Below are 18,212 nucleotides of genomic sequence, written 5' to 3'. Positions count from 1 at the left end.
GGTTCGAACCCATGACCTCTGACTCCAAAGCCCGTGCTCTTTCCAGTGAGCCACGCTGCTTCTCTTGCACAGGGGAATCAGGTCGCCCCACGTGGGGCTCCCAGTCTTCATCCCCATTTTACAGATGAGGGAACTGAGGCACAGAGAAGTTAAGTGACTCGCCCACAGTCACACGGCTGACGAGTGGCAGAGCCGGGATTCGAACCCATGACCTCCGACTCCAAAGCCCGGGCTCTTTCCACTGAGCCACGCCGTATCTATCCTAGCGTTTCGAACAGTGCTCGGCGTGTAGTAAGTGTTTCATTAAGAAGCAGCATGGCCTAGTGGCTCGAGCACGGGCCTGGGAGTCAGAAGGACTCCCGACTCCGCCACTTGTCTCCCGCGTGACCTTGGGCAAGTCACTTCACCGCCCTGTACCTCGGGGTTTTATTGCCATCGTTCTCGTCTGTCCGTCTCCCCCGATTAGACCGTAAGCCCTTCAGACGGCAGGGACCGTCTCTGTCTGTTGCCGACTTGTTCATTCCAAGCGCTTAGTACAGTGCCCTGCACATAGTAAGCGCTCAATAAACACTATTGAATGAATTGAATGATTGAAGGTTCTCTCATCTGTAAAATGAGGAATAAGACTGTGAGCCCCATGTGGGACGGGGACTGTATCCAACCTGATTCCCTTGCATCTACGCCAGCGCTTAGAACAGTGCCTGGCACATAGGAAGCACTTCAGAAATACCATAAAAAAAAAAATGCTTGACAAACACCACAGTCATGATTGTCTTTTCCTTGACTCCCTCCCCCTTCTGTGCCAAATATACACGTGGCTCTGTATCCTTTGGGCACTTGATATTCACCCCAGCCTTCGTCCCACAGCATTTCGGGACGGCGCCGTAATTTATTTTTTTAATGTCCGTCTCCCTCTCTTGACTGTTAGCTCATCGAGGGCAGGGAGCACGCCTAACCTCCTCTGTTATGTTGGACTCTCGCAAGCGCATAGGAGAGTGCTCTGCCTACGGTAAGTGCTCAATAAATACCAGGGATGGATTGATTGACTGATTTAGCTGGCAAAGGGGATGTCTGCAGGCCGACACCGCTTTATACTCCGACTGTCCTCTCTCCCTTCCCCGGCCCCGAACGCTCAGGATTTAGAGATTGGGATGGAGACACCCCCAGTCCTCGTGCCCACCCCCTAGTTCCTCGTGCCCACCCCGCTAGAAACCCGCCTGCCACCTCGGTGCCTAGTTAGCACCAGCCGACGGTGGGAATATGAAGATATTTTCCTCATCTCCCACAGCACTCAGTGACCCCGTGGACGAGTGAAAGCCCTTTAGGAATGGAATTCGAGCCGTGTCTTCTGGAGTTTTTTAAACCTCTCTTTTAGCGTACTCGGTAGCTCTGAACTGTTAAGACAGGCTGCTCGAATCCTGGGATGCAACGGTGGTAGAAAAACATTTATTTTTAGTTCTGTGGTGTGCGAAAATAGAACGCTGATAGATCGATGCTAATTTGGCCTTCCTCGGGCCGCTCTTTTTCGCTTGTCTGAAGGTGAGTGATCCGTCCAGCAGATGACACGTTTTTACCAAATTTGTCTAAATCCAAATTTAGCCAGAGGGCAAGAACGAAAAGCCGCATTCCTTTGCGGCCCCTTTGGAGGGAAGCCCACTACGCTTTCGTTTGGTCTGGGTTCTGATCCCGGCTCTGCCCCGTGTCTGCTGGGTGACGCTGGGCAAGTCACTTAACTTCTCTGGGCCTCGGTGGCCTCATCTGTAAAACGGGGATTAAGAGTGTGAGCCCCGTGCGGGACAGAGACTTTGTCCAGCCTGATTAACCTCTGTCTACCCCAGCGCGGTGCTTGGCCCTTTCATTCGATCGTATTTTATCGAGCGCTTACTGTGTGCCGAGCACTGTTTTTAAGCGTTTGGGAGAGTAAATACAACGCTAAACCGACACACTGCAGGGAAGCAGCGTGGATCAGTGGAAAGAGCCTGGGCTTCGGAGTCAGAGGTCATGGGTTCGAATCCCGGCTCTGCCACTTGTCAGCTGCGTGACTGTGGGCGAGTCACTTCACTTCCCCGTGCCTCAGTTCCCTCATCTGTAAAATGGGGATTAACTGTGAGCCTCCCGTGGGACGACCTGATTACCCTGTATCTCCCCCAGCGCTTAGAACAGTGCTCTGCACATAGTAAGCGCTTAACAAATACCAACATCATCATCATCATTATAATCTAGAGGACCGGGGCAGGGACTGTGTTCATCCCGATTAATTCGTGTCTACCCCCGTGCTCAGAACACTGCGTGGCACATAGTAAATACCAAATGCAGTTAGTCTTAACATGCCCCGTGGCCCATCTTCCTCGGTCACGGTCCATCTTCTGCTCCCAGGGTAAACTGAGGTGGGGGCTCGGAGGGAGAGATCTGGACCAGTGTGGCCTTGGGGGAGTCACCCAGATTGACCGGCCCCGCTGCCCTCAGCCACCCCGACTGCGTTAGAAGAAGCCCCTCGGTTTAGGGCGTCCGGTACCTTGGCGAGCCGAGCCGCAAAAGCCCAGGAGGCGGAGGTCCGGTTCCCTCCGAGGGCCCGTCGATAGACACTGGCTTGAGCGCTCTTCTCCTCATCCTCTCGGTCCCCTGGGTAGCCCTGTCCCAAACCGGCAAAGAGGAGGGAAAGCAGGGAGGAGCGGGTGAGTCTCTCACCCCCCGATAAGTGGGCTAGCGCTTAGTACGTACACAGTGAGCACCGGGTAAATGTAATCGATCGATTGGGCTCTGGAGTCTCCCACGAGGCCAGGGAAAACGGGGGGGGCTTCTGGGGTACGGGGCTCCAGGCTGGGCCAGGTGGCCTGGAGCCAGCTGGAAGTGGGTCTGGGCCGTGTCCCCGTGAACCTGTGGGGTTCCCACGAGAATGGGGAGCCCCCCCCCCCCCCGGGGACGCCGCCACCGGCGCGAGATTGCAGGCTTCCGAGCATTGCCCCGACCGCAGCCCCCACTCTCCTCCGGCCCGAAATCGCCGCGGGAGGGGAGGCCGTGGGGTTGGCCTTCCTTTGGCTCCTCCCGTCGGGTTCCCGAGGCCGCCCGTGGAATCTCCTAGTCAAAGGGCATTTGGAGCGTGATCGCGGCCCACCCGGGGAGACCACCGAGTGAGATTCCTCTCCCGTCACCGTCGCTGTTTTCTCTTCTGCCTCCTCATCTCTCTCTCTCTCTCGAGGAACTGTGGGCTGTAAGCTGCCCCCCCAAGGACCGAAAGCTCCCTGTGGCCAGAGATCATCATCCAGTGCTTGGCACACAATAAGTAAATCCCCAAACTTCTCTGGGCCTCAGTTTCCTCATCTATAAAATGGGGATTAAGAGCGTGAGCCCCCATATGGGACGGGGACTCTGTCCAACCTGATGGACTCGTATCTACCCCAGTGCTTAGAACAGCGCTTGGCACATAGTGCTTAACAAGTACCGTAATCATTTGACGGATGAGGAAACTGAGGCCCAGTGACGGGACTTGCCCTATGGCGCCCAGCAGGCAAGTGGCAAAGCTGGGATATTAATTGTGGTATTTAAGCGTTTGCTACCTGGCAGGCGCCGTACTAAGCGCCGGGGTGGATCCAAGCAAATCGGGTTGGACACGGTCCCTGTCCCACGTGGGGCTCACAGCCTCAGTCCCCATTTTGCAGATGAGGGAACTGAGGCCCAGAGAACTGACCTGCGCAAGGTCACACAGCGGACAAGCGGGGGAGCCGGGATTAGAACCCGTGACCCGACTCCCAGGCGTGGACGCTTACCGCCAGGCCACACTTCCAGAGCCCGGGATGGTCTCTGGTGAGGTGGGGAGGGGTGAGTTCCGCTTAGTGGAGAGATCAGGAAGGAGGATTTATTTTTTTCCCTCCCGAGCGGAGGTTCGTCTCCCGCTCAGTGAGGCTGCTATGGGTTTGAAGGTCACCGTAAATGGGAGGTCAAATAGATAAGCCCAAAGTCTCCAGCTCTGGACAGTGGGGATAGGAGCGAGAGAAATAGAGGCCCGGGGAAATTCCCTTCTCCACTTTGGAGGGTGAGATCATTTTCCAGGCCTTCCCTTTCGACATTAAAGCCGCCCTGGCTCTTTCAAACGCTCTATCTATTTTCCGCCCGGCCTGTGGAGTGAGACAGAGTGGACTGAGAACCCGTTACTTGGGAAATAGACTAAAAAAAGAACGAGCCCGACTCCTAGCCTAGGAAGGTTATATAAGCAGACAGACAAATGATTTTATCCAGGACGGTTGTCTCCCCAAGGATTCGTTTGAACCGGGGGAAAGTTTAAGCTGCCATCAACAGCGTGAGGCGGAGGGAGTTTTTATTAATCGAGTCCACGACGGTTGGGGTGGTGATGGAAGTTGTTAAGGGCATGCCAAGCACGGGGGGTATAACCGATTCTGTTGTATTGTACTCCCCCCAAGCGCTTAGTACAGTGAGAAGCAGCGGGGCTCGGTGGAAAGAGCCCGGGCTTGGGAGTCAGAGGTCGTGGGTTCTGATCCCGGCTCCGCCGCCTGTCGGCTGTGTGAACCTTGGGGAAGTCATTTCCCTTCTCTGGGCCTCAGTGACCTCGTCTGTGAAATGGGGATGAAGACTGGGAGCCCTGCGTGGGACACCCTGATTACTTTGTATCTACCCCAGCGTGTAGAACAGCGCTCTGCAGATAGTAAGCCCTTAACAAATACCGTTTTATATCTTTATGTATATATATACACACACACACACACACACACACACATATATATATAGCACTCTGCCCTCAGTCAGTGTTCAGTAAATATTGATTGATTGATTGTAAGAGAATCATATCAAGCACTGCCCTTTTCCCATATGGGGCTCACAGTTTCAGGGGAGGGGAGAACCGGAATGGATTGGCCATTTTAGAGATGAGGGAACCGAGGCACAGAAAAGCGAAGGGACTCGCCCAGGGTCACGTAGCAGGTCCGGCTCAGAGCCAGGGTTAGAACCCAGCTCCCCCCGACTCTGTCGGGCCCACGCTCTTTCCACTGGGCCGTGCTGCTTTCCAATCAAATCTTCTATCGCACCTAAAAAATCCTGAAGGAGTTCCACCCGAGATAAGAAGCCAGAGCGGCCTAGTGGAAAGAGCACAGGCCTGGGAATCAAGAGACCTGGGTTCTAGTCCCACCTCCACTTCTGGCCCACTCTGTGACCTCGGACAAATTACTTCAACTCTCTGGCCTCCGGTCTCCTCGCCTGGAAAATGGGGATGGAGACTGTGAGCCTCACGTGGGACAACCTGATTATCCTGTATCTCCCCCAGCGCTTAGGACAGTGCTCGGCACATAGTAAGCGCTTAACAAATACCAACGTTATTATTATTAAAATGGCATCCCGGTGACTGAAGGCAGGCTGTGGGAGGAGGCGTCTTCTGACCCTTCGCTCTGCCTTTCTCCTTGCAGTGGTGCTCGGGAAGGGCCGCACGGGAAACCGTCGATTTTTCAAGCCGCGGGGCGGGATTTCTCCCTGGTAAGTACTGGTGAGCTAATTCATTGATGGCACTAAGCGCTCGCTAGGGACCTGGGTTCTAATCCTGGCTCATTCACTAGTCTGCTGCGAGACCTCGGGCAAGTCACTTCACAGCTCTGTGCCTCAGTTCCCTCATCTGTAAAGCGAGGATTAAGACTGGGAGTCCCATGTGGGACACGGGCTGTGTCCAACCTGATTAGCTTGGATCTATCTCAGTGCTTAGTACAGTACCTGGCACATAATAAGCACTGAACAGATATCATTTAAAAAAATACTAACAATAATAAGTTACGAGCCCAGGGGTAGAATCCGACAAGGCAGTAGGTGAGACACGGTCCCCAGTCTGGGAAGACCCCAGGAATGGGAGGCAGGAGACCTGGGTTCCAGTTCCGCCTCTGCAACCTGTCTGCTGTGTGATCTTGGGCAAGTCACTTCTCTCTGGGCCTCAGTTACCTCATCTGTAAAGTGGGATTACAATACCTGCTCTCCCCTCCCTCTTAAACCGGGAGCCCCGTAGGGACAGAGTCCGGGTCCGATCTGATTGTTTTACATCTGCCGCAGAGCTCGGCACACAGAAAGCGCTTACTAAATACTCTTATTATTCACAGAAGCAGCGTGGCCTCGTGGAAGGAGCTCCGGGCCGGGAGTCCGAGGATCTGAGTTCTAATCCCAGCTCTGCCGTTGTGCCTGCCGTACGACCTCGGGCAAGTCACTTCGCTTCTCTGCGCCTCAATTCCCTCACCTACGAAATGGGTACTCAATAGCCGTTCTCCCTCATACTTAGACTAGGAGCTCCGTATGGGACCTGATGATCTTTTCTCTGCCCCAGCAGTTAGTGCAGTACTTAGCACGTAATAAATGCTTAAGAAGAACCATTTTGACTATTACTGTTATTATTATTATTGGTTTTTTTATAGTATTTGTTGAGCGCTTACTGTGTGCCAGCTACTGTACTAAGCTGGGGTAGATACAAGATACTCGAGTTAGTCACAGTCCCTGTCCCACATAGGATTCACGGTCTTTATGCCCATTTTACAGACGAGAGAGCTGAGGCCCAGAGAAGGGAAGTGACTTGCCCGTGGTCACACGGCAGACAAGAGGCGGAGCCGGGATCAGAACCCAGATCCTCCGACTCCCAGGCCTACGCTCTTAACCTGGGCTACGCCCCTCGTCGTTTTTCAAGCACTTACTGAGCGCAAAGCCCGACACTCATAGTGGGCGGGGATCCAGCGCACGCAGGACTGCTTCTGATTGATGATTTCTTGACGGACCTCTCTTTCAACTAGGCGCTTCCCCGGGAGGAAGCTCCGGCCGCGTCTGCGGATGCCCCGCCCTCGGTGATATTGCCGAGGTCCTCGCCCCTGCCTCTGCGGGGTGAGAACACCCACATGTGACCCCAGCTCCTTCCTCAGGGACGCCGCGGCCCAGAGCGCCATCGGGGACCCGCAAGGGAGCCAGGAGCCCGGACGGCTGCGTTGGTAAGCCCGGGCCCACCCCCCGGGGGCCGGGGGGAGAACGGCCCATCCTCTCGCTCGAGCGCCGACTGTGCGCAGAGCACTGGACTGGGCGCTTGGGAGAGGCCAGCAGAACAGTAAGCGGGCGCGGTCCCTGCCCACGATGAGCTTCCAGTCTAGAGGGGGAGCGGGAAAGGCCCAGGACCCTGAGGGGAGGAGAAGCCCTCGGTGGGTTCAGGATGGGCCCCGGCCAAGAGGTCAGGCCACCTTCTCTTAGCAACGGGGTCCAGGGCGGGCTCGGGCCCAGGCCGGCAACTTCAGGTCCCAAGGTGTCCTAATCGCCGCCCCCGGGCCTGCTCTGGGACCGAGTGAGTCCGGCCTGCTGGGCCCGAAGAAGACCCATCTGTTGTCCTTCGTATTCGGAGAAGAGGCAGCGTGGCCTAGTAGAAAGAGCACTGGCCTGGGCGTCGAAAGTCCTGAGCCGTCCTCCACTTGGGTGCTCGGTGGCCTTGGATGAGTCACTTCATTTCCTCCGAGCCTCAGTTACCTCATCTGGAAAACGGGGACTGAGACGGGTGAACCCCACTGTGGGACAGGGACGGTGTCCAGTCCGCTTAGCTCGTATCCACTCCAGCGCTCAGTACGTACCGTAAAAAAGCAAAGGCCCCACCGCTGGTGAAATTCCCCCCTCTGAGGGCGGGGGGTGGCCGAAAAGGCCCGCCGCGGGGCCCGCGGTCCCAGCGTGAAGCAGGGCAGATAGCCCGTCCCTTTCATTCATTCAATAGTATTTAGTGAGCGCTTGCTGTGTGCGGAGCACTGTACTAAGCGCTTGGAATGGACAGTTCGGCAACAGATAGAGACAATCCCTGCCCATCGACGGGTTTCCGGTCTAACTCCTTGCCGTGGGGGTCACGCTGGGTGTTTGCGGCGCCTGCCGCTGTTTTCTATTTCGCCTTTTTCTGCTCAGAAACCGCCGCCCCCTCCCCCCCACCCCCACCCCCCCACCGCCCACCGTGGCGTCCGGTCACCGCCGGCGGCGCGGGGCCCGCGGCCGAAACGGGTCCCGTTGGCCGCCGGGCGGGGCGGGGGCGGAACCGCCCAGGCTGACGGCGGGGCGGGGGGGACCCCCTCTCTCTCCAGGGTGAGAGGCGGCGCCCACCATGAGCTGGAACTTCCTGACCCGCCTGCTAGAGGAGATCCACAACCACTCGACCTTCGTGGGGAAGATCTGGCTGACGGTGCTCATCGTGTTCCGCATCGTGCTGACGGCCGTGGGCGGCGAGTCCATCTACTACGACGAGCAGAGCAAGTTCGCGTGCAACACGGAGCAGCCGGGCTGCGAGAACGTCTGCTACGACGCCTTCGCCCCGCTCTCCCACATGCGCTTCTGGGTCTTCCAGATCATCCTGGTGGCCACCCCGTCGGTCCTCTACCTGGGCTACGCCATCCACCGGATCGCCAAGATGGAGCGCGGCGACGGGGACGGCAAGGGGGCGCGGGGCGGGCCCCACGCCGTGCGCTGGAAGCCGCACCGGGCCCCGGAGGAGACGGAGGAGGACCGGCGGGAGGACCCCGCGATGCTCCCGGAGGCGGACCCGGAGGGCGCCCCGGACGGCCAGGAGCCCGGCCCGCCCAAGCCCAAGCACGACGGCCGGCGGCGCATCCGGCGAGACGGCCTGATGCGCGTCTACGTGGTCCAGCTGCTGGCCCGCACCTGCTTCGAGGTGGCCTTCCTGCTGGGCCAGTACTTCCTGTACGGCTTCCGGGTCAGCCCCTTCTACGTCTGCGGCCGCAGCCCCTGCCCCCACAAGATCGACTGCTTCATCTCCCGGCCCACGGAGAAGACCGTCTTCCTGCTGATCATGTACGCCGTGAGCGGCCTCTGCCTCGTCCTCAACCTCTGGGAGATGCTGCACCTGGGCTTCGGGACCCTGCGGGACTCGCTGCGCGACCCGAGGCCCCGGCCGGACCCGCCCCGCGGGACCCCGGACCCCTGGGACGCCCCGTCGGCGCCCCCGGGCTACAACATCGTCGTCAGGCCGGACCCGGGGGGCCCCTACACGGAGCTGGCCAGCGCCAAGATCGCCTCCAAGCAGAACAAGGCCAACATCGCCCAGGAGCGGCAGCAGTTCGGCAGCCACGAGGAGAACCTCCCGGCCGACCTGGAGGCCCTGCAGAGGGAGATCCGCGTGGCCCAGGAGCGCCTGGACCTGGCCATCCGGGCCTACAACCACCACCGGCACCACCACCCCCCGCACCGGCACCTCCCCGCCGGGCAGGAGAGGAAGGCACGGACCGGCTCCAAGGGCAGCTGCGCCAGGAGCAGCGTCAGCAGCAAGTCGGGGGACGGGAAGGCCTCCGTCTGGATCTGACGCGCGGCCGGCCCCGGGGGGACGCGGGGCCCCCCCGCCCGGCGGGCTGGTGACGGAAGCGCGCCCTCGGGCCCGCCGGGGAGCGGGGCGGTCGAAACCGTCCTCGTCGCAAGGCGTCGCGCGTACGGTGTTGCGGTGCGTTTTTACTACGGAACCGTCTTTTGTATTTATACGTTGGCACGCCGCCGTTCTGCTTTTCTATTAAAGAAAACCCTAGCGGGAGACTCCCGACACGGAGCAGGCGGGGGCGCGGCGCGGGAGGTGGCGGGGGGGGGGCCCGCCCACCCTGGGCCTCGGGAGCCGCCGGGGGCCCGTGGGGCTCTCCGTCGCCCGGTGGTGTTCGCTGAGCGCTCACGGCGCGCGGGGCACCGTCCCCAGCGCTCGGGAGAAGGCCCGACGGGAGGGTTGGAGATGGCCGGAAGCGGCGTGGCGTAGTGGATGGAATCCGGGCCTGGGAGTCAGGTCACGGGTTCTAATTCCGGCTCCGCCACCTGTCCGCTGGGTGGCCTCGGGTAAGTCGCTTCACTTCTCCGGGCCTCGGTTACCTCGTCTGCCAAATGGGGGTTTAGACTTCGAGCCCCGTGCGGGACAGGGACCGTGTCCAACCCGACTTGTCTGTATGCACCCCAGCGCTTAGTACAGTGCCTGGCACATAATAAGCGCTGAACACGTACCGTCATCATTATTATTATTTCGATCCCTGCCCTCTTGGTGCTGAGGGTACGGAAAGGGAACCTGGACCGGGAAGGGGTAGGCCGGCTCCTCCCTAATAATAATAAGATGTGGTTTTTGCTAAGCACTTACTATATGCCAGGCACTGTTCTGAGCGCTGGGGTGGATACAAGCTAATCAGTTGGGACGCAGTCCCTGTCCCACGTAGGGCTCACAGTCTCGATCCCCGTTTTACAGATGAGAGAACCCTTCTGACTTGCAGGCCTGTGCTCTATCCAGTAGGCCACACTGCTTCTCAGCGTGACCCTCCTCCTCCCTTCCTCCTCCCTCCTCCCTCCTTCCTCCTCCCTTCCTCCTCCTCCCTTCCTCCTTCCTCCTCCCCTCCTCCCTTCCTCCTCCCCTCCTCCTCCCTTCCTCCTCCCTCCCTCCTTCCTCTTTCTTCCTCCTTCCTTCTTCCTCCTGGGCAGCGTCGCCAGCTGCCTCAAGGACCCTGTCTCAAGCCAGCCCGCCTCTCCACCGGAACTCACAGCCCTCCCGGGAACGACGCCCGCACCAGGGCGGGGGGCGACGGACGTTGGGGTGGGGAGCCGGGGGCCGGCCCTGGCCGGGACGGCTCCAAACCACTTTAGAGCCACCCGGGGTGTCGGTTGCGTCTCTGGCCCGGGTTCACCCCAGGTACCCGGCGCCGGATTTTCAGGGTGTCTGCGAGGGTCAGTCTCCTGTTCTGCAGGGCGTGGGTCGTCCCCTGGGGCCCGGAAGCTCCGAGGACCGCCGGATGATCTCTCGGAGACGCCCGGCCTGTGGGAACTCCCGGGTCTTCCGAGCTGTTCTCGTTGGCGGTCGGGGTGGTTGTCCGGGGCGGCGGCCCCTCCGTGTCCGGGATACTGCCCGTCACGCCGTCCACCTAGGGTGGGGCTGGAGACTTGAGCTCTTCGGAAGGACACGCCGGACGCTGCGTTCTTGGAGGAACTTCTCAACCGGCTCTCCTCGCGGGGCGGGCGGGGGGGGGGGTCGAAGGTGCGCTCCACGGGGGCTGCCGAGACAGACCGGCAAGGAGCAGACTCCTCTCTGCGATCTCCGGCTTTGGAGGGATACAGCCCAGAGACCTCCCCTGCCTCCGTGCCTGGCGGGGGCACCGCCATCCCGGGGCCGCCGAGTGGGGTCGAGAGCTGGGAGAGAAAGCCCACGAGGGTCCTTGCCTTCTCTGGAACAGCGGGCAGAGGTCCAGCCTGCAGAGCCGCCTCCAGGGAAAGGACATGTCACCACCGATTCACGCGTCTCTAGTCTCGAGGCCGTGAGGGAGTTCCGACCGGAATCTTTATTTTGGAAAAAAAAACGCAAAAAAATAATACCGGGAGGTGGGCCGGTAGGCCCCGTCCAGGGGAAAGTCTGCAGTGCTCAGGCAGGAGGGAGGGAGGGAGGCACCAGAGAGCAGAGGAAGTGATGATGATGATGATGATGATGATGATGGTGTTTGTTGAGTGCTTATTATGTGTCAGACACCGTCCTAAGCGCCGGGGTGGATACGAGCAGATCAAGCGAGACGCGGTCCCCGTGCCGAGAGGGGCTCAGAGTCTCAATCCCCATTTTCCAGGTGAGGTAACTGAGGCCCAGAGAAGTGACGCGCCCGCCGTCACGTAGGGAAGCGGAGCCGGAATTAGAACCCATGACCGTCTGACTCCCGGGCCCGTATGCTCTCCACAATACCATTCTGCTCTATTTGAAGCCTCTGGAAGGGGGAGTGTGGAAACAGTGATAGTTGGTTTTGATTTTATTTAAGCCACGGTCCACTCAAGCGGCCCCAGGCGCTGCCCTGGCTTTTTCTGCCCAGCGCTTTGTCGGTTAAAGGACCCAGGATCGTCGTTTGAGCCCCCTCCTCGGTGATTTTGGATCCGTGGAGCCGGATCGGAGTGGTTCACGGACCCTCCGGCCCTCTGACCACATCTTGCGCACGACAGATTTCCTGCCTGTCAGTCACTGCCTTCTTGCCGTAGCGTGTCAACTCCGCGCATGTGCCATCCGTCACCAGGGTGTCTTTGCCTCTAATGGACTACCCGGTCGTCGAAACAACCGGCAGTAATAATAACAACGATCACCGTGGCAATTGTGAAACGCCTACTACGAGCCGAGCACTGTGCTGGGCGCTGGAGACGGTACTGGCCGCTCCGATTGGACACGGTCCCTGTCCCGCAAGGGCCTCACGGTGTAAGAGGGAGGCAGGAGAGGTGTTGAATCTCCATTTTAAGAGGAGGAAGCTGAGGCCCAGAGAAGTGAAGTGACTTGCCCGGGGTCACCCAGCAGGCAGGTGGTGGAGCCGGGATTAGAAAGCGGGTTCCCGGACACCCAGGTTCCGGCTCTTCCCACCAGGCCACTCTGCTTGCCTTAATATTCAGACGTTTATTGAGTGTCTGCTGCATGCAGCGTACTGAACTGAGCGCTCAGGAGAGAACACTACAGCGGTAGGTGGATCCCCTGACCGCGATGACCTTAATAGGACGTAACCTCCTGACTCGCAGGAAAATGGCCCTCTGAACAAATGTACTGCCGTGTCCCTTGACCCTTCTGGAAACTCTCCCCTGTGAACATTGGAATCCAGTCCAGAAATAGAATCAATCCATCAATAACTGTGTTTATTGAGCGCTTACTGTGTGCAGAGCACTGTACTACGCGCTTGGGAGAGTACTATAAAAGGGTAGTCACATTCCCTGCCCATAACAAGCTTACAGTCTAGAGGGGAAGACAGACGTTAACACAAATAAATTACTGATATAATCAGTAAATTACGCATTTATTCATCGGGAGGAAGCGCCTGGCTCACTGGGGCTCTGTTTTCAGCCACAAGACCTTACTGCTCACCCCAACCCCACAGCGCTTACATAAATATCCTTACACGATGTTATTTCCTCCGTTTATAATTTGTTTTAATGTCTGTAAACTGTAAGCTCCTTGTGAGTAGGGAGCCAGTCTACCCACTCTGTATTTTCCCAAGTGTTTAGTACAGTACTCTCTGTACCCACTAAGCGCTCAATAGGATTGATGAGTTGATTGACCAGCATTCAGCCAGGAATCCCCGCCCTCTTGCTCAATCAATTAATAGTATTTATTAAGCGCTTTCTGTGAGTAGAGCACTATACTAAGCATTGGGAGAATACAATAAAACAGAATTAGTAGACAAATTCCCTCCCCACAAGGAGTTTATAGTCTAGACATTGAAGTAAATTACAGGATCTGAAAGGGTGGCTCAAGACCTCTCCTTCAAGGTGTTTCCCTTGCTTCCGAGAGCCCGGGGTGAACTGGGGAAGGGTTAGAGGGGCCCCTCTCCGCCTTCCCTAAGTCCCCAAAGGTCAGCACTTCATTGGAACAGTGTCCTGCACACAGTAAGCACTCAATAAATGGGATTGGAATACGTCCCCGCTCCTTAGAAGTTCAGCGCTGGGCTTTGCCCCGCCCCGGACAGGATCGGGTTACGTTGAACTGGTGGACTGTCAGAGAGCTGTTGGATTTATTCACTAAACCACGCTACTTCAACAATGGTACTTGTTAAGTGCTTACTGTGTGCCAAGCGCTGGGTAGAGAGAAGTTCATCAGGTTGGACACAATCCCTGTCCCACATGGGGCTTACCGTCTTAATCCCCATTTTATGGATGAAGTAAGAGAGGCCCAGAGAAGCGAAGTAACTTGTCCTAGGTCACGCAACACACTTGGCAGAGTTGGAATCAGAACCCAGGGCCTTCTGACTCCCGGGACCGTGCTGTGTCCACTAAATACTATAATAATAATTGTGTGTGTGAAGCGCTGAAGGGATGGGGATCTGCTTTGGAACCTCAAAGGTAGGGGAGTTTACTCTTCAGAAGGATTGGTGGCCAGCAATGAAAAGTCCTCATCAAAACACGGTGGAACCCACAGCCCTCGGCCCTGGGCAGCATGGAGTTGACCAGCTGGACCTAATTCAAGTTGCATGCCCCTTAAATTGCAAGATTATACCCTGTAGCCGTGCTGATGTCTTTCTTTCCCATTAAGAGTTTACATTTCCACCCCTTCACCCTCTCTGTATTTCATTAAAACGTCTGGTCCTCCCCCACGCCGCAAAAGTACATCTGGAGTTAATGACCAAATGTTTGGTTGGCAGCCAGCTCGGAGGAAAAGCCAAAGAAAAAAAAAAGGCTTGTACCTGAAAACGTTTTTGATTCCGTTCCCCAAATGCTTTCAGTTGCTAGAAAGGCAACTCCCTGAGGCGGGTAGTTAGGAGAACTGGGAAACTCCGATTGAAGAGTATGAAGTAAGCGGACGACGACGTCCCTTCCTTCTGAACTCGGTGTGGTGCCCCGGCCCGGATGGAAAATTGGGGTCAGCATCCTCAGACCCTTTGGCTTTCGGGAAGTGAGTTTCGTCTCCGCACACGGATGGGTGGAACTCGCCTCCTGGGACTTCAGCCGGGTTTGCGGGATCTCTTATTGAAAACGGCGTGATGACGCCCCGAGACCGTTCCTTCCAAAACCAAAGCGGTCTAAAGGGAAAGTGATGAAGCCGTTGGGTGCCGTGACCTGGGTTGCATGGGAATAAACCTGGGGACCAGTTAAAAGCAGGTCCTTCCCAACTTCTGGCTGAAATCAGTCTCTCACACACACTCTCTCCACGTGGGGAGGGGTAGTTGGTCACTGTGGAATTCCAAAAATATATGAATATTTGGTGGCAGGAGTTATATGTTTCAGGTGAGGCTTTTAGTTTTTGTGGGCAATAGTAATAATAATGGAATTCGTTAGGCACTTACTACGTGTCAGACCTTGAACTAAGCACTGCAGAAAATACAAGATAATCAGGTCAGACGCAGGCCCCGTCTAGACCGAAAGCTCCTTGTGGGCAGGGATCGTGTCTACCAACTCCGTTGTACTCTACCAAGCATTTTCATTCATTTATTCAGTTGTATTTATTGAGTGCTTACTGTGTGTAGAGCACTGTACTGAGCGCTTGGGAGAGTACAATAGAACAGTAGATATTCCCTGCCCACAACGAGCTTACAGTCTAGAGGAGGAGACAGTAATATAAAATACAGATATGCAGCAATGGCGTGGAGGGCGGAGACTCGGGTTTACTGCGTGGAAGGAGGCCATGGTGAACCACTTCTGTATTTTTATCAAGAAAACACTGTGGATCCACTACCAGAACGATCGCAGATGGAGGTGTGGCGTTCCGGGAGAGATGCGTCCGTGGCGTCGCTATGGGTCGGAGACCATGCGAAAGCGTAAGACGAAACAAAGGTACATAAGAAAAGCAGCGTGGCTTAGTGGAAAGAGCCTGGGCTTGGGAGTCAGAGGTCATGAGTTCGAGTCCCAGCTCTGCCACTTGTCAGCTGTGTGACTGTGGGCAAGTCACTTCACTTCTCTGTGAACTGAGTTCCCTCCTCTGTAAAATGGGGATGAACTGTGAGCCTCACGTGGGACAACCTGATGACCCTGGATCTCCCCCAGCGCTTAGAACGGTGCTCGGCACATAGTAAGCGCTTAACAAATACCAACATTATTATTATTAAGTGGTGTGGGGATGAATAAAGGGATTAAGTCGGGGTGATGCAGATGGGAGAGGGAGAAGAGGAAAGGAGGACTTAGGGAAGGCATCTGGAGGAAATGGGCCTTCAATAAGGCTTTGAAGGGATGGAGAGTAATAGTCTGTCGGATTCCGGCAGATAGGCTGTCCCGGGCCAGAAGTAGGATGTGAGTGAGAGGTTCGCGGCGAGATAGACGAGATCATGATGCAGCGAGAGTATTCCACACCCACTAAACTCTCAGTGAATACTGTAGATCGATCAGGGCTCACAGTCCAAGGGGGAGGGTGAACGGGGATTTAACCCCCATTTTACAGAGGAAGAAATTGAGACCCGAAGAAGTTTAGTGATTTGCCCAGCGGGTAAGGGGCGGACCTGAGATGAGAACCCAGGTACTCTGTGTTTCAGACCTGCTCTCTTTCCACCAGGCCACACTGCTTTTCATATCCTTGGAAAATACTAGTGATACTATTCATTGAAGACTTAACCGTGTGTAGAGTAAGTGCTGGAAAAGAACGCACAGGAGGGAGTTTTACACGGTCCCCTTAAGGGGCACATGATCTAAGAATGTAAGAGGGGGAGAGGAGACTGGTGACAGACACAACAGGAGTGATAAAATGATAAAACACAAAAGAAGCAGAGGGGAAGGAAAAATCAGGGGCCCGGCGAGACCTAGTGGGAAGAGCACGGGCCTGGGGGTCAGAAGGACCAGGGTTCTAATCCCGGCTCCTCCACTTGTCGCGGTGTGACCTTGGACAAGTCACAGCTTCTCTGTGTCTCAGTTACCTCATCTGTAAAATGGGGATGAAGACCGTGAGCCCCTTGTGGGATAGGGACTGTGTCCAACCTGATTATCTTCAATTTAGCCCAGCGCTTAGTACCAGTGCCTGACACATAGTAAGCCCTGAACAAATACCAGGCTAAAAAAAAAAAAAATGACTCTTTTTCCTCCTGTCATACTCGATCTCATTTTCCGTAACAAGCCTTTCGTGGAACCCTCTACCTCAGGCACAAATTATATCTAGATGTTCAAGAGGAACAAGGGTTTGAAGGCGGAACCGAACGACTCCTCCCGAGGCAGATTTCAACCTAGAACTCAACTCAGCCAGGAAGGTAAGCGCGATCCAGGGCCCACCGTGGGGAGATGGCAACTCTTCCATTGACGACCCCAGAATCACCCGGCCCTTTTGATTTTTCTTCTCTGCATTGATGTACAGTTTTAAGGAAGTGGCCAGCTCTGGGGTCAACTCTCTCGGAAGTTCACTTTCTGAAAGAATTTTCTGTCAGTTCCAAATATGGATTAGAAGAGTCATTTGTATTTTTCCAGCTACAGTAGAACTCAGTGATGGGCTGGGAGTTGATGCCAAACTTGACCTAGAAGAGTGTTGAGAGCAGAGGTTTAAGGCAGGACTCTTGAAACCACATTCTGTCCTCTTACACGTCATCTTCGGGGGGGACAGACGTGCTTTAGATTGATCGATCAGTCGTATTTATCGAGTGCTTGCTGTGTGCAGAGCCCTGTACGGAGCACTCGGGAGAGTAAATTGGCTCAGAGGATGATTTTGAAACAGTGTTCGGTGATACCCAGGAGCTCAGCGGCTTGGCCGGTGGAAGGATTGATTTGTGGCATGACCCAGAAGGGGCAACCTCAGCCATGAGCAGTTACGGCATTTAAAGTCGGTCAGTCGGGTGATCGGTAATAATAACTATCGTATTTATTAAGCACTCGCCAAGTGCCAAGCACCGTTCCAAGCACCGGGGTAGATACAAGATAATCTGGTTGGACCCAAGCAGCGGGGTAGATACAAGATCATCTGTCCCAGGTCCCTGTCTTAATCCCCATTTTGCAGACGAGGTAGCCGAGGCCCAGGGAATAATAATAATGTTGGTATTTGTTAAGCGCTTACTATGTGCCGGGCACTGTTCTAAGCGCTGGGGGAGATCCAGGGTCATCAGGTTGTCCCACGGGAGACTCTCAGTTAATCCCCATTTTTTAGATGAGGTAACTGAGGCACAGAGAAGTGACTTGCCCACAGTCACACAGCTAAGTGGCAGAGCTGGGATTCGAACCCATGACCTCCGACTCCCAAGCCCGGGCTCTTTCCACAGAGCCACGCTGCTTCTCTGAGTGAAGTGAATTCCCCAGAGTCATGCAGCGAAGTCATTCATTCAGTCATATTTATTGAGCCCTTCCGGGTGCAGAGCACCGTACTGAGCGCTTGGGAAGTACGATTCAGCAACAAATAGAGACAAACCCTGCCCACAACGGGCTCACAGTCTAGAATGGGGAGACAGACATCAAAACCAGTAAACGGCCATCAACAGCATCACTATAAATAAAATTATAGATATATACGCAATAAATAGAATTATAAATACGTACATATATACACACAAGTGCTGTGGGGCAGGGATGGCGGTAGAGCCGAGGGAGCGCGTCGGGGCGACACGGAGGGGAGGGGGAGCTGAGGAAAAGGGGGGCTTAGCCTGGGAAGGCCTCTTGGAGGAGGTGAGCCTTCAGGAGGGCTTTGAAGGGGAGAGTTTGGCGGAGGTGAGGAGGGAGGGCGTTCCGGGCCAGAGGGAGGACGCGGGCCGGGGGTCGACGGCGGGACGGGCGAGAAGGAGGCCCAGGGAGAAGGTGAGCGGCGGCGGCAGAGGAGCCGAGCGTGCGGGCTGCGATGGAGAAGGAGA

General features: G+C 56.1%; 1 protein-coding gene across 1 annotated transcript; it reads left to right on the top strand.

The window, feature by feature from the left end:
* Positions 1–901: 901 nt before the first annotated feature.
* On the top strand, positions 902–9,531 carry GJC1 (gap junction protein gamma 1). The gene is made up of 4 exons (XM_029074508.2): positions 902–1,009; positions 5,415–5,481; positions 6,768–6,959; positions 8,076–9,531. Exon 4 carries the CDS (start codon positions 8,096–8,098, stop codon positions 9,305–9,307), a length of 1,212 nt encoding a protein of 403 aa, XP_028930341.1. The 5' UTR covers positions 902–1,009; positions 5,415–5,481; positions 6,768–6,959; positions 8,076–8,095; the 3' UTR covers positions 9,308–9,531.
* The last annotated feature ends 8,681 nt before the right edge of the window (positions 9,532–18,212 follow it).

The sequence above is a fragment of the Ornithorhynchus anatinus genome, chromosome 11 (assembly GCF_004115215.2).
Source record: "Ornithorhynchus anatinus isolate Pmale09 chromosome 11, mOrnAna1.pri.v4, whole genome shotgun sequence".
Taxonomy (NCBI): domain Eukaryota; kingdom Metazoa; phylum Chordata; class Mammalia; order Monotremata; family Ornithorhynchidae; genus Ornithorhynchus; species Ornithorhynchus anatinus.
This window is presented reverse-complemented; position numbering and strand designations above follow the sequence as displayed.